This window comes from Prionailurus viverrinus, chromosome E3, assembly GCF_022837055.1.
Source record: "Prionailurus viverrinus isolate Anna chromosome E3, UM_Priviv_1.0, whole genome shotgun sequence".
Taxonomy (NCBI): domain Eukaryota; kingdom Metazoa; phylum Chordata; class Mammalia; order Carnivora; family Felidae; genus Prionailurus; species Prionailurus viverrinus.
In genome coordinates, this window is record NC_062576.1 from 26,505,855 (window position 1) to 26,526,898 (window position 21,044).

Sequence of the window (21,044 nt, forward strand, 5' to 3'; positions counted from 1 at the left end):
AATTCTGTTTAGAGTAAAGTGTACTTCGAAACCAATATCTGGACACTAAGAATGCTTATTACTTCTAGGATTTTCTGTCAATGGCACTGCTATTTTTAGAAAGCTCCCAAGGTGATTCAAATGTGCAGCCACAATTGAGAACCATTGTCTATGAAGAAGGCGCCCAACCACCACCTAAGTAGATGGCTCTAGGAAGGGAAGGGAGAGAAGATATTTAGGAGTTGTGGAGTAGTGGACCAATGCAGTATATCTCAAAGCATGGGTAAAGACACATTAGTGGGCCATATAATTCATTTACTTGGTCATGTCTAGCATTAAAAAAAAAAAAAATAAATAAAAAACAAAACCTCAACAGAACAGGAGGGCATGTACTAGATTATAATATAAAGCTATTTCTTACTGAGTCACAGTCCAAAAAGATTGAGAATTGCTGGTCTAAAAAGTGCTGGGCTTTTTTTCTCCTCTGCTAGATAAGAGTGGGTGCTTCTCCCAAGCCAAACCCTAATCCAGGGAAGGGAAGAGCCAAGAGAACACCTCAAAAAGGTTGAGGGTGGGGTGCCTGGGTGGCTCAGTCGGTTAAGTGTCTCACTTCAGCTCAGGTCAGGATCTTGTGGTTCATGAGTTTGAGCTCTGCATCAGACTCTGTGCTGACAGCTCAGAGCCTGGAGCCTGCTTCGGATTCTGTGACTCCCTCTCTCTTCCCCTCTCCTGCTCACACTCTGTCTCTCTCTCACTCTCTCAAAAATAAACAAAACATTATTATTATTTTTTTTTAATTGAGGATATCTCAGTATTTAGTTGAACATTTGCTTTAAGGGCAGATTGACATACAGATCATCCCCCTTGCCTGTCTGAGAAGGTTCAGTGTGACCTGGGTAGACACACTGGGGCAGAGAGAAGGAGAACCATGGAGAGGTCTGCATGTCCACCCATGAGAGTGAGTCAGGTGGACACTGGGAGGCAACTTGAACTATCTTCCTGATGCCTCAACCAAGAGGGCTGGCCACTAGGTAAGGAGATCCCCAATAGCAAAAGGCTGGGAATGGACTGGCAGAGGTGAGATCTGGGGTGGTGGTGGAAGAGGCAGAGACGGATCCAGATCCCCACAGGGGTGTTCTGCCACCTGTTGTTTCCCCCCAGGAAGAACGCATATGAAATACAGGAGTCAGAGAGTCAGCATGGAGATGCCTGCCCAAAGGACACAAATGGTAGCCTTAGCCGGAGAAGCAGTGGCAGCCAAAAGAGGATCACAACAGACAGTGATCTGTATCTCCCTCCTTCCCACCCGTCCCACTAAAGGAGAAAGGGATTCTGACAAGAAAAGTGTGGAAGTGTGAAAGATCTAATAGTTCTTTCCCCCACTCCCACCCCCACTGATGAAGGGCGGAGGGGGTTGGGTAAGATTTCAATGGGATATGAGATTGAAATTTAAACTAGACTGGGCTTTCTGAAATTAAAGCATACAGAAAAGACATGGAATCCACCCAATATGCCATGAAGGGACTGGAAAGACAGATTCAAGAAGGCAGGATTGAAGACAGTTTCTGGGGAGAAGAGAAAGCTTTTGTTTAGACCCCACCATGTTGAGAGTGTTCAATAAATACTATTTCAAGGAGGCCTGGAAGATGAGAAGCAGCTGAGGATGGGTTATCTGGCAGAAAAAAAAAAAAGAAAGAAAGTACAGTGTCCTCTGGGTGAGGGAGGTATTGGCATATGGAAAGGACGGAAAAGTCTGGAGGGACTATAGCCTAGTGACAGGGGACAGGCTGGATGGGGAGTTGAGTTGAGAGGACTCAAAATATGGATGGCCTGTAGCCTGCTGAGGTGAGTAGGGTTATTTTTTCATAAATGGTAAAGTATTATGTATTTATTTAAAAGGTTCCAGGGGTGTCTAGATGGCTCAGTCAATTGAGCATCTGACTCTTGATTTTGGCTCAGATCGTGATCACAGGGTCATGGGATTGAGCCCCACATTCAGCTCCATGGTGAGCATGGAGCCTGCTTGGGATTCTTTCTCTCTCACTATCCCTCCCTCTGCCTCTCTCCCTAGCTCATGCTCTCTCTCGCTCTCTCTAAAATAAAAAAAAAAATTTTTTTAAAGATTCCAACAGTGCACCTCTCCCTACCTCGTACAAATCCTAAAGGTACCATGTATCATTAATGTATTCTTCCAGGCTGTTTAGACGTCTCCGTGTTTCCATGTATATATTTTTAATATACGGATGAAAACTTACGGTTCTGCTATTTTTTTCCACTTGATTATATATCACAAATCTCCTTCCATGTTGTTGGTTGAATAAATGATGCTAAATCCATACCATGCACCTGTTAAACTTCATGATGCTGCTCTTTAGTTGTTGACCAGAATGATGTTCTGAATATGTTCAGTGACAGATTGTAACGATGTAAAATCCTATTTTTAACAAAATATCTATAGACACTCATTTGTACCTGTTTGTACCAGAAAAAGTATAGCAGGATATACACCAAAATATTAACAGTGGTGGAATTTCTGTTTTTTTCCCTGTTTTGGCTGTTGTTTTTTTTTACTTTCTTTAAAATAAAAAATATATATATAATGTATAATAAAAATAATAAAAAATAAAAAAAATTTTGATAAAAATACATTAAGTCAATTCTAGACCCACATGGGGCTTGCACTCAACCTCAACCGAGATTAAGAGTCGCAGACTTTACTGACTGGGCCAGCCAGGTGCCCCTTGGTTGTTGTTTTTCTAATTTTCCTACTGTAAATAAATAGTAAATTAAAGTTTTATAACAAAAAATGTGGAAAGTAAATAGGACGAAATGGTGCTGCTATTCTTTGTTCTTTGTGTGTATGTGTGTGTGTGCACGCGCGTGCACAAATGTGTGTGTGTGTTTAATTTCTCACAAAAGGGGAGAGAACAAGCATAAAGCATCATTTCAGTTCAGACACACAATCAACAACTTAAAAAAAAAAATCACCCATCACACTGATGGACACTGTATTTCCAAAATGAGGGGTTATCCTTGATGTCTTATAGCTTGAACAAAAAAGACATGCAGACACAAGATGACCCTGAATTTGTCCCTGAGTGAGGCAAATAGCCATATAAATTATATCACATCACCTCTGGCATTCTAGAGCAGAATCTTAATATGCAGCCACTTCCCCCCAACACAGACTGAGTTCCCTGCAGACACAAGGACCCCATAAGAACCCAGAGGGCTTCTTTCTGAGTCTGGGCTAAGACTCAGGTTTTTCCTAAATAAACTAAGGATTGTGAATCAAACAACTAACCTTTCTGTTCTTGTTTGGCCCAGAAAATCTTGACTCGCTGGTGAATGTGGTTGTCTTCACGCAGTTTCTTCTGCCACTGACGCAATTCTTGAATCTCAGGATCACACCGAACCTGGAAAATGCCCACAAAGCTTTAGTTTCTTTCCTACAACTTCTATACATTAGCTTGTTAACTCTGCATGGGAAATCCTTTACAAACCAACTGGATATGCTTTAGGTTCTAAGTGAATCAGTGTTTTAAAGGATTTATCTAAACTCCTACAGCTTATGTAGTATTTGAGTGTAAATGACATTGTGTGAAGATTTGCTATACTAATGGTAGGTTGAGAACATTCTAGATCTGTGCTCTTCAGCAGAAATACAAAGTAGCCTCATGTGAAATTTTACATTTCCTTGCAGTTCCATTTTAAAAAGTAAAAATAAGTTAGTGAGATTATTTTTAAGAACGTATTTTATTTTGGGGCATCTGGGTGGCTCAGGTTAAGCATCCAACTCTTGATTTCAGCTCAGGTCATAATCTCACCATTCGTGGGTTCGAGCCCCATGTTGGGCTCTGCGCTGACAGTGGCAGAGTCTGCTTGGGATTCTCTCTCCCTCTCTCTCTGCCTCTCCCTGACTCACACTCCCTGTCTCTCCCAAAATAAATAAACTTAAAAAAAGAATATATTTTATTTAACCTCAAAGATCTAAAATATTATTTCAACATGTAATCAATACAAAAATTATTTATGAAATATTTTAATCTCCATTTTCCATATAGTCTTCAACATCTAGTGTGTATTTTACAGTGACATCACAGCCCAATGTGGGCTAAACACATTCCAAGTGCTCAATAATCACACACAACTGGTGGCCAGTATATCGGTTCTAGAGGAATCACAGTCAATGCATTAGTTTAATACCAATCGACTAAGCGTCTACTGCAGACTGGGCTTTGTGCTATACCTTGGCAATAAACAGATTACTGATGATAATTTTAATTAAGTTTTAGTTTTATTATTCTGTAGCTCATATTTATTGAGCACTTAGGTCCCAGGCATTGTTTAAGTCTTTTACAAGACGTAACCATCAAACTACCCAATGAGGCAAGAATGATTATGCCCATTTTACGGATGAGGAAACTCAATTGAAGCAGCTTGCTGAGTCACAGATCTAGGAAATGTTTTTGAGATTTCCAGCTGCTCTTGAGGGGCTGAGAATCTAGTAGGAGACATAGAGTACAGGAATAAGATCACCAAGGTGTGGTAAGAATAAGGATATCAGTGAGTACAAGGGAATACAGAAGGGGAACTGAGCTCAGCCTGGAGCAGTCAGGAAACACGTCATGGAGGAGACGACTCCTGGAGTGAGTTTTGAAGCATAAACTAGAGTTAGTCATGGAGAGAGAGTGGGTAGAGTGTCATGGTGGTCCAGTTCTGTCTTACTATGATCATGTCACAAAGCCAGGGCCCACCCTTCTGCTTTTTCAAACAAACACTGGATCTTGAAACTTCCTGCTCTGGTCATTGGGATATAGGCTTCCTGGATGAGTTTCCAAAGGGTCCTGTTGTCCTCTAGAAGCCTCACATGGCTTTTTATAACTAGGAACCTTAGGGAGCAATGTTGGGGTCAGGATGATCTCAGTCCCTTCCCTTCCAGAAAGATCCTTGGTTCTTTATGCAGACTGATCCCATGCACATCAGAGCACTACTCACCAAGAGGCATTTGGGGAAATGGCCTTAACAAACTCAAGAAAAATAAAGTCCTTCCTATTACTTCATTTCTCAGAGCATGGGGTGCCTTAGTTATCTTAAGAAAACTACTCAAGTGATTTTTTTCCCCAAGATAAAAAAGACTGTTTTCTTCTGAACTTCTAAATGGCAGTTACTCTTGTTTAAAGAAAAAGAAAATATACAAATTATCTATAAATGTATATTTTTAAAATTATATATACAAAGTACTATGTATGCAAATACTTTATATGTGTATCTTGTGTACACATGTATGTATAGTACTTTGTATATAATGTATACACATATACCAGCATAAAGTTATGCAAATTTCAGAGAGTAAAATGGCCCTTTATTAATGTCATAGAACATAAAGTAATTCCCCAAATCTTTTAAATTACAAACCAATGTTTTTAGTGTTTCCTAAAGTATTATGTTCAAAAGATTAGGTACCTTCAACATCTCTGTTCTGTAGGCTAAGCAAACTCAAACCTTCATGGGCAGCTAAAAAGGAGGTTATCACATCTTTTCCAGGAACTTCTGTTTATCTGGATCCAAGCACACAGAAACCCCCACATTTCTGCACCATGACAACTAATACTCATAATGCTAATAAAGATGAAAGATCTTCTGAACCACTAAACAAAGGTTAACACTAATTATAATCAGCAAGTTGACTAGATTTTATTGTAGTCAAATTCTTTCTGTATAACTGATGTATTCGTATAGTTTGGAAGAAGACACAGAGTGTGGGTTCCTCTAGGAAGGAAGTAAAATGGGGGAGGGAGCTTTAGCTTTTTACTCCATATTTTTCTGGATTGGATTGTTTGGGACGTTTACAAAGAGCATATATTGTTTTAGGAATACAAGTGTTTAAATTTTAAATTAACAGGCTGCTGAGAGGCAAACAAGAGTTCTTTAACTTAAGAATAACTGATGAATTTCCCCGACAATCCCCTGAACTCTCAATTACCTTAATATTTAACAAACAGAAACATCATTTCCTTCATCATTCCAGAAGGCTATAGATGTTCTCAGGATTCTGCTGACCAGTTTAGGGTGATTTTCCTCTGTCTGGCCAGAGACCCTTCATGTTTTTCTTGATTTCCTTCATTTGGAAAGCAAGGACTGCTATTTACTAAAGTGGAGCATGGCAGCCTTGTTAGTTAACTTCTCATTACCAGGAAAGCCTGGATCCCCAGAGAAGGCTTTTGTGAGCCCTGGGGAAAGCATGCACCCATTGAACAGGGCTAATCCCGGTCATTATAGTCATGATTACGGAATCAATTTAAACGGCAGTGGCTGTGCCAATCAGCAAATACCGTAGAGTGCAGTGTAATGTTTAACACATCAACAGTTTCATTGCTTTTAAAAAAAGAAGTCTCCTTTACGACTGGCTTCAACTTTTACTTGTTTAAATTACCACATGGAGTCCATCTGCTCTTCCAAGATACGCACACTGAGTAATACACACATTATTGTGTACTTGACTTTGGGTAAGCCAAGAAAGAAAACTCCATTAAGTGGAAGTGAATTTAAAAAAAAAAAAAATGCCCATGAACCAATCAAATTCTCCTAATTATCTATTACTCTGATGAAAGCCAAAACAGGACACCGTATTGGTTAAGAAATCCAACTCTCTATCGGAAAGACTGAAGTTGAATCTCAGCTCTGCAAATGACAAGCTGAGGAACCTATGAGCAAGTTATTTAAACTGTCTGAGCCTTGATTTCCTCTCCTGTAAAATGGAGATAGTATACATATTTCCTTCATTGCACTGGTGTGAAAACAAGATGAGATATTGTCTGGTCCATAGTAAGCCCTCCCTGTTTTAGCAATTTCTTACATCAACTAATAAAGTAGTAAGAATAATCTGAGTTCAGCTCTGGGGTTGCATCCTACAACCGCTGGTAGGACACGGAGCCAACTGGCTGAAGAGCCAGTGATTCATAAAATTGGAAGTGAGGTCTCTTCCCAAGGGCTTACAGTTTATTGAATACATAAATGATCTTACAATTATATAACTGTAGGCATTACTCAACCAGTAGAGAGATATCAGGGCTGTAGGATGGTGACTGCAGGCAGGGAAGAAGAGAGGGGCCCTATGGCTGGGACTTGGAAATTACCCTTCATACTTCTGAATTCCTCTTAGCTCAGTTGTTTTCTTTGCTTCTTGGCAAAACAGACAATAACATAGCAACGCCTATTTTCTCTGGAGGATTCCTTGGGGTTTTTCTAGTTGCTTTGGAGGAAGAAACTTTCAGTATAGTACAGTTCCTGGAAAGATGCTGGAGAAACAACAGAACGGTCAGCACTTCAGTCGTGTTGGCAAGAGTCAGCCTCCAACTGGGTGTGAGACACCTCAGAAGGTCCTTACCACATCCTTGCCATGACTTGATGTACTAACAATAATACTGAAGGATTTTATACCCGGGAAAAGTGGATTTCAACAAGAAGGAAATATATGTTTGCAAATTCTCTTGCAAATACCTAACGAAATATTCACAGTTCCCAACTCTCTCATATGTTCCATTTTCTCTCTGCAAGTAAGCTTCATTTCTTCATTTCTTCTTTTTTAATTTTATTTATTTATTTTTTTCAACGTTTATTTATTTTTGGGACAGAGAGAGACAGAGCATGAACGGGGGAGGGGTAGAGAGAGAGGGAGACACAGAATTGGAAACAGGCTCCAGGCTCTGAGCCATCAGCCCAGAGCCTGACACGGGGCTCGAACTCCTGGACCGCGAGATCGTGACCTGGCTGAAGTCGGACGCTTAACCGACTGTGCCACCCAGGCGCCCCTCTCCATTTCTTCTTTATTTCTTCTCAGATCTTTGGCAAAATGAAACAAAAGTTGGTTTCTCATTCTGGTAGTTATGAGTGTTCCATATTGTTTTTAGGAACAAATTATAAAAACCTGTAGATATAACATATTTCCTGGTATTGTAGAAGTGTCCCAGACATTCATCCGTACTAAGATAGTATGCCTCTTAGAAGTTGCTGGGGGCTTTCAGGGAGGAGCAGAAATGTGTTCTAGAGAAATATATACTTTTTTAACTTTTAAGAGAGAGAGCGTGCAAGCAGGGGAGGGGGCAGAGGAAGAAAGAGAGAGAGAGAGAGAGAGAGAGAGAGAGAGAGAGAGATAATATTAAGCAGGTTCCACACTAAGTGTGGAGCCTGATGTGGAGCTCAATCCCACAACCCTGGGATCATGACCAGAGCCGAAATCAAGAGTTGGACACTCAACCTACTGAGCCAACCAGGTGCTCCTAGAAAAATATTTTTTAAACAGTGGGTTCAGCACTTTAGCGAGTAGTAAATTCACTTTAGTGGATTGTGAATAACATTTAAAAAAGTCTAATCCAATAGAAAATACCAGATATTCTTTTATCATTAAGGACCCACTTTATCTCTGGAAATGTTTTTTTCTTTCAAAGTCTATTTTATCTGATGTTAAGAATGCAAGATCACTTTCCTTTTGGTTGGTATTTGTGCCGTATATCTTTTTCATCTCTTTACTTTCAACTATTCTGGATCATTTTGTGTTACCTGTACCTCTAGCATAGAGGCAGATTTATTTTTAATCCAATCTGAAAAATCAGAGTTTATTCTATTTACACTTATTGTGATCAGTAATATTTTATTAATCTAATTCACCAAATGTTCTTATTTATCATGCTTTTACGTTTTTTTCCTTTCCTGCTTTCTATTGCATTGGATTTTCTTTTTTTTTTCTTTTAAGATTTTATTTTTTTAAGTAATCTCTACACCCAACATGGGGCTGGAACCTACAAACCCGAGATCAAGAGCCGCACACTCTACCACTGAGCCAGCCAGGCACCCCTGAATTAGATTTTTGTATTCCATTTTTCCCCTTCCACTGATTTGTTAGTTCATATTATATATTTTTTGAATATGTCATTATAATGTAATAACTTAAAGTAAAAAATGAGTCTGTCCAACCTCCCCTGAAGCACTTATGGGACTTTAGAAGACTTTAACGTCCCACTCTCATCTCTCATGATTGTTGTCCAGTATTTTAGTTTCCCCTCATTTATTCCCCCACTGGTGTGTGTATATGTGTGTGTTGTGTGTATATATGTATACATGTGTGTATATATGTATATATGCACATGCAGTATATGTACATAAGTGTACGTGTGTGTATGTATATATATATAGATATATATATATATGTATATATAAAATAGTCAATGTCTATTTAGATGTAGCAGCTTCCTCATTCACTATTGTTTCTTGCATTCTGCTCCCACTCCTTCCTTGTGGATTCAATTTCCTTCTAACTCAAGTACATCATTTAGTAGTTCCTCCAGTGAGAGATGTGTTTGAAAATGTATTTAGCCATTGCTCTTGGATGATAATTTAGTAAATTGATTAATAATAAGTTGATTAATAAAATGATAATTTAGTAAATAATAAATAATAAATCTATTATTAGATAATTAATATAATTCTCTGTTGAATGTTACTTTCCCATAGAGTTAGAACACACTTCACCGTTTTCTGGCATGTGCTACTGCTGCTCAGTAATTTTTTTTTAAGTTTACTTATTTATTTTTAGAGAGACATAGTGTGAGCAGGGGAGGGGCAGAGAAAGAAGGAGAGAAAAATCCCAAGCAGACTTCATGCTGTTAGCACAGAGCCAATGCAGGGCTCGACTCACAAAATCATGAGATCCACACCTGAACTGAAACCAATAGTCGAATGCTTAACCAACTGAGCCACCCAGGCACTCCTGCTGATCCGTAATCTTTTCTTTTAATTTTTTTTAATGTTTATTCGTTTTTTGAGAGAAAGAGAGAGCATAAGTGGGAGTGGGGCAGAGAGAGAGAGGGAGACACAGAATCCAAAGCAGTCTCCAGGCTCTGAGCTGTCAGCACAGGGCTTGAACTCATGAACCATGAGATCACGACCTGACTGAAGTTGGACGCTTAACTGACTGAGCCACCCAGGCGCCCCTGATCAGTAATCTTGATCAGTCTCATTGTTCTTCCTTCGTAGGCAATCCTTCTTTCAAAACAGTTTTAAGACTTCCTCCTTGCTTGTGGCATTCCAGTTTCACCAGGTAGCATTTTGCTGTGATTCTGTCCTCATGTATCTAGTTTGGGATTCATGTTTCTTCAACTTTGGGATATTCTCACCCAAAGATCTCTATCAACACTGCTTCTCACCCACTCATTCTGTTGTCACCCTCTGCAATTTCTATTAGACTTGTGTTTGACCTTCTCTTTGTCTCAACTGCTTTCCCCAATTTCCCACTCTATCTCCCTGCTGCCTTCCTTCTCCCAGATCTCTCTCTGAGTAGTAATTACTCCTCCAGCTGTGTCTGTCTACTATTTAATGCACACCTAAAATATGGTCCATGGATCAGCACCATTGGCATTACTTGAGCTCATTAGACAGGCAAATTCATGGGTTCCACCTAAGACCTATGAAGTCAGAACTGAATAGAGAGGGGCCAGGAATCTATGTTTAACAAACTCTCCAGGTGATTCTGAAGCTTACTGGAGTTTGAGAAGCATGGCTTTAGCCTGTTTGCTAAATTGTTTTCTTTTCTTTTTTTTTTTAAGCTTTTTTAAATGTTTATTTATTTATGAGAGACAGAGAGTGTGTGTGAGTGGGGAAGGGGCAGACAGAGGTGGGGACAGAGGATCTGAAGCAGGCTCCATGCTGTCAGCACAGAGCCCAAGGTGGAGCTCGATCCCATGAAACGTGAAATCATGACCTGAGCCAAAGTTGGATGCTCACCAACTGAGCCACCTAGGTGTCCCTAAATTGTTTTCATTTCTAGAGGTTGTACTTAGTTCTTTTTCAAATCTGATCCTTTTTTTTCTTACTCCCCTATTTAGCAAGGCTTATATTCTTTAAAAAAACTTTTTAGTATATTTCTATAATCATCTTAAATGTACTTATTTCACAGTCTCAAATTGCCACCCTTGAGGCCTTGGATTCTCCAGTTGGTTGTACTTACTGGCTGTCCCCCCCCCCCCCTTCCCCTGCCTCCATTCCTTGTTGGTTTATTTTTTATTATAAGCTCATAGTCACTGAGGGCCCTAGTTCCATTTCCAGGTCTGAGGTCATGTTTTTTATGCAGGAGTCAATACAGGTTTTTTTTAAACATCAGATAGTAAATATTATTTTTTAATTTTTTTAATGTTTATTCATTTTTGAGAGAGAGAGAGAGAGAGAGAGAGCGAGCCAGTGGGGGAGGAAGAGAGAGGGAGACACAATCTGAATCAGGCTTCCGGCTCTGAGCTGTCAGCACAGGGCCCAACACAGGGCTCACAAACCGTGAGATCATGACTTGAGCTGAAGTCAGACACGTAACCACTGAGCCACTCAGGTGCCCCAATATTTTTGGCTTTATGGGCCATATAGTGTCTGTCCCAATGACTCTGTCACTATAGCACAAAAAAAATCATACACAATATGTATTTTTAAAAATGCGCATGGCTGCATTCTAGTAAACTTTATTTAAACAGTGGGCCAGAGTTGGTCCACAGGCTATAGTTTGTCAGCCCCTGCTCTTATCCTTAAGTGGGCATTAGAACTGTAGCCCCCAGGGGCGCCTGGGTGGCTCAGTTGGTTGAACGTCCAATCATCTTTGGCTTAGGTCATGATCTCACAGCAGTCTGGAGCCTGCTTTGGATTCTGTGTCTCCCTCTCTCTGCCCCTCCCCCGCTTGTACTCCACCTCTCTGTCTCTCAAAAATAAACATTAAAAAAAAAAAAAAAAAAGAATTGTAGCCCCAAGCTTCCCTTGGTGCCCCTTCCATTTTTCTGTATGTATTGCACACACATTATTCCTTTAAGACAATTCTCTAAATTTATCTGATGATATTGAGATCACTTACGGCACTTGTTAAAAGTGGACTCTCAGGGCGCCTGGGTGGCGTAGTCGGTTAAGCGTCCGACTTCAGCCAGGTCACGATCTCGCGGTCTGGGAGTTCAAGCCCCGCGTCAGGCTCTGGGTGATGGCTCAGAGCCTGGAGCCAGTTTCCGATTCTGTGTCTCCCTCTCTCTCTGCCCCTCCCCCGTTCATGCTCTGTCTCTCTCTGTCCCAAAAATAAATAAACGTTGAAAAAAAAACAAAACAAAACAAAACAAAAAACAAAAGTGGACTCTCACGGGGGCTCCTGGGTGGCTCAGTCGGTTAAGCATCTGACTCTTGATTTCGGCTCAGGTCATGATCTCACCGTTCATGAGTTTGAGCCCTCTGTCAGAGGCTTGGGATTCTCTCTCTCCCTCTCTCTCTGCGCACCTCCTCCCCAGCCCAATAAATAAACATGAAAAAAATAGAATCTCAGGCTCTTGCCTTGTAGGCTCTGATTCATTGCATGTGAGGTGGAACCAACATGTATGTTTAGCAAGAACCCCAGGTGATTCTAATGATTTGAAGAGTCTGAAACTGCTCTAACCAAAGAATATGTGAAGAATGAACTTAATGTTGAGACTGACATCTGCTTTAACACCCGCAGATTTTTATCTCAGTTCTTACACAATGCCACGTTGATTATTCAAATTCTTAAAATCAGAGTCAAGAAGGACTGCTCAGGCTATTAGTGTGTGGTCAGGAGACAGGATCTGTATGACTCATGAACAGCAACTGCTTTTTGGTGGGGTCATCTTTTCAGTGCAATTCTAGAAAGGCCTTCTCCTAGGAAGCCACGCCTATTTTTTATACTAAAGTTCCTTGAACAATAATATCATATTGCAGTATATACTTGGAAAAAGCGGAATTTCCCCCAACGGCTCGGGGATGACAGTTGAGATAAAGTTCATCCAACTTTTCTTGGTACTTGTTTACCCAAATAATCAGCGAATTATTAAATTGCAAAAGTATTTAAGGGATTCGGTAAACTTTCCAATGATTTGTGAATTACAGCCAAGTGAATGATGTCAAAGACCATATTATTGCACAATGCTTTGATCTTCTTACCATTGATAACCGTAACTGACATTTATATAGTTACGGCTGCCCAGATGTTTCTAATGTGCAGTCAAGGTTGAGAGCCACTGCTCAAAATTGTAGACACTTCACCCCTCCATCAGTGGCTCTCAAAGTGGGGTCCTTAAACTAGCAGCTTCAACATCTCTTGAGAGCTAGTTTGAAATGTAAGTGCTCAGGCCCTGTTGCAATCCTACTGACTCTGATACTCTGGAGTTGAGGCCCAGCAATCTGTGTGTTTAGGAGGCTTTCCAGACCATTCTGATGTAGACTACTGTATGAGAACTGTTGCATTGTTCCCCTAGTGAATCCCAGCTCCCTGGATCCCTGCCCCTTGGAAAACTGTACCACTCTTCTCATTAAGCAGGGGAGTCTAGCCCCCCTCTTTTTAAAAAAAATTTTTTTTAACATTTATTTATTTTTGAGAGACAGAGAAAGACAGAGCATGAGTGGGGGAGGGGCAGAGAGCGAGAAGGAGACAAAGAATCTGAAGCAGGCTCCAGGCTCTGAGCTGTCAGCACAGAGCCTGATGCAGGGCTTGAACCCATGAACCGTGAGATCATGACCTGAGCCGAAGTTGGATGCTCAACCGACTGAGCCGCCCAGGCGCCCCTATCCCCCCTCTTTCGAATCTAGGTGAGCCTCATGACTTGCTTTGACCAATAGAAGGTAACTGAAGAGCTGCTGTGCAAGTTTCAGAGTCTGGGCCTCAAGAAGGCTTGAAGCTTCCATTTCTAGAATGTTTTTTCCATAATGTAAGGAAACTGGTCTGGCCCACTGGAGGATGACAGGCCATGTGGAAGAGAACTGAAGAGCCCCAGACATGTGCCTGGGGCCACCTTGGAACTTCCAGCCCAGCCCAGGAGGTCATCTAGGCCAAGAATACCACAGAGCTGCTGGAGAGGTCCATCATGGCCAAAGGGTGCATGCTGAAAGTGGTACAGATGAGGTTGGAGCACCAGACTCAGAGCCCCAGTGGGGAGCCATGTGGGGACATCCCACACACAGTTGAAGGTGCTGAATGCAGCATTCACCATTAAATGCACCAACCGAATGCAGCCACGTGAGTGAGTAGAGGAGAAATCAGCAGAAGAACTACCCAGTTAACCCAGAGGACTGTGAACAAGAATCAACTGCTGTGGTTTAAGTCACTAAGATTGAGCAGCAGGAGGGTTTATATTACAGCTGTACAATTTACCCACATACTTTGCATTGAAGGGAAATTGATTAGCCCTTTAAAGAGAAACACTCTGGAAAAGTTGTAATTTTGGCCAGTACTACCACCAAGCAGAGTATTGGGTGCATCAGATGCAACTAATACATAGAGCTGGCTTCACGGGCACCCTGTACAGTCACACAGGCCCTATGCTTAGAAGGGCCTTGCATTGTTTTCACACCCTATTGTCACCATCCAGAAATTCTTAAAACTTTGAACCAAGGGCCCTGTGTTTTTATTTTACACTAGGCCCTGCAGATTATGAATCCAGTCCCACCAATACGTAGTTCCGTCATTTATTCATCACAACACCCTCAGAATTTGGCTTATCAGTTTTCACCACGTATTTGGGATGCGTTGCGACTCAGCAAATAAAAAGGGGGGCGGGAGTTGCAGACTGTCTGGCCACAGACATAGCATGGCATAGCATTTTCTGAGCATATTAAGGAAAATCCACTTGCAGAAATAACCCAGAGTATATTTAAACAACCACAGGACAAGGCAGGGGGAAGGGGAAGAGACTGGCCTGGGAAGCTAGGCCCCAAGCAGGCTAAACTCACTATTAATAGTGCTGTGGCCTATTTTGGCCTGCCTGGTGGCCCTGAAAATTGCCCTGAGAACTGGGCCTGGGAAATGACTGTGGAAATCAGGTGCCTTCATTCTGGGGTATCACTGGAACCATGCTGGGCACAGACAGAGGTCTTTCTGACAAGCTCAAGGACATTTTGCAAAACAGGATTTTCTTTGACAGGGAATTAAAAAAAAAAAATTAAGGTTGGGGCACCTGGGTGGCTCAGTCAGTTAAGCATCTGACTTCAGCTCAGGTCATGATCTCATGGTTCGTGGGTTCAAGCCCTGCATCAGGCTCTGTACTGATGGCGTGGAGCCTGGAAACTTCTGTGTGTTTCTCTCTCTCTCTCTGCTCCTCCCTTGCTTGTGCTCTCAGTCTCTCTCTCAAAAATAAATAAATAAACTGGAAAAAACATTAAGGCAAACTATCAGGAAATGATCGGGAATATTAGGGAAGAAAATGCATTGATGAGATCAAGTCAATAAGGAACTAACAGGAAACCCTAACCATGTGTTAGGCACTATGCTAAGCACTTAACATACACCATTTCATTTATACCCTCACATATAACTCTGTGAAGGCAGCACTATTATGCCCATTTTACAGGAAAGAAAACTGAGGCTTGGGTAAATGTGACCTTATTAAAGGTCACAGGGGTGATGAGCCAGTATTCAAACCCACATCATGGTACTCCAACTACTCAGGCTGTCCCCTACAGCTCTTCCTCTCAAACTTCTGTATGCAAAGACTCACCTGGGAATCCTGTTAAGATACAGATTCTGATTCTAGAGGTATGGGGTGGGGCCTAGATTCTGCACTGCCAACGATTTGTCACGTGACGATGACCCCACTGGTCCTCAGACCCCAATTTGAGTAGCAGGGATGTGGATATTACAATAGTTTTCCTGCTTCTACTTCTAACTTCCTACAGTTTGGTTTCTCTACAGCGGCCTGCGTTATTGTGTTCGTTTCCCCTGCTGCATAGTAAGTGACCTCCCAAAATTTGGCAGCTCACAATGGCAATGAACACTTATCTCACACAGCTTCTGAGGCTCAGGAATCCAGGTGAGGCTCAGCTGGGTGGTTCTGGCTCAAGGTCTCTCACAAGGTTACAACTAGGATGTTAGCTGGGCCTGTAGTCACCTGAAGGTTTGGTGGGGCTGGAGGAGCTGCTTCTAAGATGGTTCACTCATGTAGCTATTGGGTGGAGGTCTCAGTTCTTGTATGTGGGTGTCTCTGTAGAGCTGCTCGTGACATGGCAGCTGGCTTCTCCCAGAGTGAATGATCCAAGACAGAGAGAGAGAGAGAGAGAGAGAGAGAGAGAGAGAGAGAGAGAGACACCAATGCTGCAATGTCATTTATAACCTAATCTTGGAAGTGGCATGCCATTCTTTCTGCCATATTCTATTGGTTACACATATCAACCCTGGTATAGTTGTGGGAAGGGATGCTTCAGAAATGAGAATACCAGGAGGTGGGGATCACAGGGGAGTCATTGTGGATGCTGGCCTGATGGAAACTAAGTGAGAGAATGCCTCTCTTCTCAGCTTCATTGATGTTGGCCTTGGCCATGTGACTTGCTTAGGCTACTGGAATGAGTGGGGAAGTGGCATGTCCCAGACTAGGCCTTAAGACTTGTGTGTGTTTTTCCTCACCCCTTTGAGAGCTTTTGATCTCTGATGTAAAAAGAATATGGCCTTGGCAGCTGCTGATCTCAGAAGAATGACAGACCCTGGACAAAACTACATAGAACCCAACAGCCTAGAGCCAAGTGCAGCCAAACACAATTTGGAACAGCTGAAATCTGGCTGGTCTGCTGGCATGTGAGTAGGAAATAAATGTATGTTGTGAGCCACTGAGTTTTGGGGTGGTTTGTTAAGCAGCATTATTGTGACAATAGCTAGCTGACACACTTCTTGACATTATATTATGTATTTATTTTTATCTGTATAGTCTATGGCAAGAATGCCAGTTCCATGAGGACAGGGACTTGGTCTTATTCCCTGCAGTACTCCCAGCATCCAGACCAACGCCTGCCTGCCCCATAGCAGGTACTCAATAAACACTAGTGAGTGAATATCAGTGAATGAATTGATCTAATTGTAGAGCATGCCTGCTTAACCTTTATGCTATTAGACTGCCTTCGAGTTAGCCTAGAAAATTACCAAGTATTAGAAAAAGAATTGTCTTGAATACGAGTTCTAGGCAGCATACCCTTTACAAAGAAAATGGGACATGCACCAAGTTGTCTGCCACTGTCTCTGTGCCAGACGCCATCCCTCTTCACCTGGGCCACCCAGGTCACCCCAGACTTCACCCAGAAGCGGACCCTGGAGTCACCCAGAAACCACCATCACCCTCTGCCTGAGAATGGAAGCGCTGCTTTAAATGACACTGGCTCACCTGGTTGGGCGGCTGTCCCCAGAGGAAAGCCAGAGTGATGGCTAATGACGCACACAAAGAGAGGAAATCACCCCCCCCCCACCCCTGCCCTGAACAGCTGCACCAGGAGACACCCCCCTCTGGAAAGGAGGAAGTCAAGAAAGTTGTAAAGCTGACTAACAATCTGGGGAAGGCAACAGTCACAAAAAAGCAGAAGGAAAAAGGCTGGCCCTTAAGTCACTAATTGTTGGGCTGGCAGACAAAATACAAATCAATACCCACTCCTCAGGTTTTCCTCAGGTCCTGCCACTTCAGGGCTCACTTTGGGTTGGGAATATCTTGAATGTGAAATTGGCCAAATTTGTACCTTCCAACTACATGAACAGTGTGTTTTCCTTCAAATACAAATGCTCAGCGGGCACCTGGGTGACTCAATGGGTTGAGCATCTGACTTTGGGTCAGGTCATGACCTCATGGGTTCATGAGTTCGAGGCCCACATCAGGCTCACTGCTGTAAGTGCAGCGCCCTCTTCAGATCTTTTGTTCTCTTTTCTCTCTGCCTCACATCTGCTTGTACTCTCTCTCTCAAAAATTAACATTAAAAAACCCCACAAATACAAATGCTCAGAATAGATCTACGTGTGCTGATGTGGAAAGCTATCCTCAATGCTAAAAGAAAGGCAGGACTCAGGATGTAGAGTGTGTGTCCATATTTATAAAAAACACAATAAATATACATAAATGTTCACATGTACAAAAGAAAAACACTAAAAAGACACACACCAAATTGTTAACAGTGGTTTTATCTGGGAGACAGGTTTAGAGTAGGACAAGAATGGAGAGTTCCACATTTAACTTTAAAGTACTTGTTATAAAAAATAAAAAAATAAAAAAAATAAAGTACTTGTTATATATAAACTATAAGGTACCACCTGGGTGGCTCAGTCAGTTAAATGTCCAACTTCAGCTCAGGTCACAATCTCACAGTTCACAAGTTCAAGCTCTGCGTTGGGCTCTGTGCTGACAGCTCAGAGCCCAGAGCCTGCTTCAGATTCTGTGTCTCCCTCTCTCTCTGTCCCTCCCCACTCTGTCCCTCCCTTGCTCGCACTCTCACTCTTTCTCTCAAAAAAAAAAAATTTTTTTTTTAAATTAAAAAAAAGTACTTGTTATGGACTGAATGTGTTCTCCTCAAATTGTAGCCCCCAACACGATGAGATTAGGGAGTGGTAATTAGGATTAGATGAAGTCACCAGGATAGGATCCTCATGATGGGATTAGTACTCTTATAAGAGGAAATCAGAGAACTTGTTCTTTCTGTCTCTCTCTCTCTGCCATAAGTGGACACAGCAAGAAGGCAGCCATCTGCAAGCCAGGAAGAAGTTTCTCACCAGACACCAAATATGCTGGCACCTTGATCCTGAGGCTCCCAGCCTTCAGAACTGTAAGAAATAAATGTCTGTTGCTTAAGTTCCCCGATCTGTGGCATCCTGTTATACAGCAGCCCAAGCTAAGACATTATTTCTGTACGGGTTTTGTTTACCATGACTATCTTCCATTTTATAATAAAAATATCAATGAAAGACTTTTTTCATACAAAGATGGCCATCCATTTCCATACCCAAACTGACATGCTCCTCCTTGCAGTATGTTCTGAGGTGGTCAGATGTGGTTGTAAAAGGACCTCTTGTTTCATATGACGTTTGCCAGTGACAAGGAGGCCTCTCCTCCATTGCTCTGAGGTGAGGACTGTTATTGAATCCTTGACGCCATGCCTCTGCTTGCCTTGTCCTTTTAGTTACATCAGTGTTTACTTGCCGCAAATTAGTGCTGACTTAACCCATCCGGCAGAAGATCGTGGTCTACAGCCATGCCCAGATCTGCCCACATCACCACCCCTCGGGAATGGGTGTGTTTATCCCACTTCTCGTCTCCATCTGCTCCTTGGCGTTCCAGCTACTCTCATACCTCAAGCAATCTTCTAACAGCACACATAAAATTGACAGAGAAAGACTACTCTCTCCATCTGCTCTTGAAAACCTCTCTGATGTGTTTAGGAAACAGAACCTCAAATAGGGTACTTTTCAAATAGGGAAGACACTGATAGATAATTACACCCATAGTGATACCATTCATTTCTGCAGCTAGAATTCACAGGACACTTTCTTGTGTGGTGCCACTGAAGAACATTTTGATCTTTATGCTAACGTGGTGAGCTGGGCAGCTATCATCAGTCTCAAAGAAAAAGAAACTGAGATTCCGAGGATAGTGATTTGTACTGGATCATCTAGTAGATAGGTAGCAAAGTGGATTCTAATTCACTGGTGGGTCTTAAATCTGGCTGTACATTAGTGTCACGTCAGGGGTCTTTTAAAAACTGCCAATCTCTTATTCTCACCCTGGCCAGTTGAACAAAAATCTCAGGGGAATGAGGCCTTGGGTATTAGAATTTAAAAAGAAAATCTTTCCAAGGATGACCTTGATATACAGTGAGGCTTGAAACCATTGCAATCCATAGGTAATAGATAAGCCAGTCTTTTGTTAAACTCACATGTGCTAATTCATCACCAGGATTAAGAGCTCTCTCTTATTGGGGTGCTATATTGGGGTGCTATACCATTCAACAGTAAAAAGGAAGAGACTACTGATCTCCACAACCACATGCAGGAACCTGATGCATCAGGTCCAGTGAAGGAAGCCAGATGCAAAGGCTATATTTTTTATGATTCCATTTATCTGACATTCTGGAAAAGGCAAAACCAGAGGGGCAGAAAACAGATCAGTGAGCATCCAAGGCTGGTGGTAGGGACAGGGGTTAACTACAGAGGGACAGCCTGAGAGAATTTTGGGAGATGATATAAATGTTTCCATGCCTTGATTACGGGGGTAGTTACACTATATGCAGTTGTCAAGACTGAAAGACTATACACAACAAAAGGTAAATTTTACTGTATGTAATATATATCTTGAGAAACTTGATTAAAAAACACGTATACTGGGGCGCCTGGGTGGCTCGGTCGGTTGAGCGTCCGACTTCAGCTCAGGTCATGATCTCACGGTCCGTGAGTTCGAGCCCCGTGTCGGGCTCTGTGCTGACAGCTCGGAGCCTGGAGCCTGTTTCAGATTCTGTGTCTCCCTCTCTCTCTGCCCCTCCCCTGTTCATGCTCTGTCTCTCTCTGTCTCAAAAATTAAAAAAAATTAAAAAAAACACACATATACACAAAATGAGATTTACTACACACCCACTAAAATGGCTAAAACTAAAAAAGACTGACCATACTAAGTACTGGTAAGGACATAGAACAATGGGAACTCTCATAAATTTCTAGTAAGAATGCAAAAAAATAAAAAATAAAAATAAAAGAGAGAGATGGGATTCTGAGGACAGTCAGACCTGGGCTTGAACTCTGGCCTTACCACTTATCACTGTGTGATGTTGGGCAAGTCACTTAGGGTTTCTAGGCCTTGGTTGGTTCATCTACACATGAGATAATAGTAGTACCTACCTGCCTACTTTATAGGATCAGCATAAAGCATAAAGGAGATAATGCTTGTAAAACACTTAATCCAATGCCTGACACACAGCAAAAGAAGCAATAACACTAGATTTTGCTATTCTTCTTTTTTTTAAAAAATTAATTTATTTATTTTGAGAGAGAGAGAGAGTGTATATGCACATGCACACAAGCATGCAAGCTGGGGAGGGGCGGAGAGAGAGGGAAAGAGAGAATCCCAAGCAGGCTCCATGCTGTCACTGCAGAGCTCAACATGGGGCTCAATCCCATGAACCCTGAGACCATGACCTGAGCTGAAACCAAGAGTCGGATGCTCAACCGAATGAGCCACCCAGGTGTTCCTAGATTTTGCTATTCTTAACATTATTATCATTCTTCTTGTTATTGCTTCCTCTGAGCTCAT

At 41.9% G+C, this 21,044-nt stretch overlaps 1 protein-coding gene across 5 annotated transcripts in view; it reads right to left on the reverse strand.

Moving 5' to 3' along the window:
* IQCK (IQ motif containing K) overlaps positions 1–21,044 on the reverse strand; it is a 130,770-nt gene that overhangs the window by 39,026 nt on the left and 70,700 nt on the right. For all 5 annotated transcript variants that reach the window (XR_007147744.1, XM_047838343.1, XM_047838341.1 and 2 more), the window contains one exon: positions 3,284–3,395. Coding sequence is in view for 4 of the 5 variants with exons in the window: in XM_047838343.1 (XP_047694299.1) it covers positions 3,284–3,395 (112 nt within the window). In the remaining variant the exon portion in view is untranslated. The remainder of the gene's footprint in view (positions 1–3,283; positions 3,396–21,044) is intronic.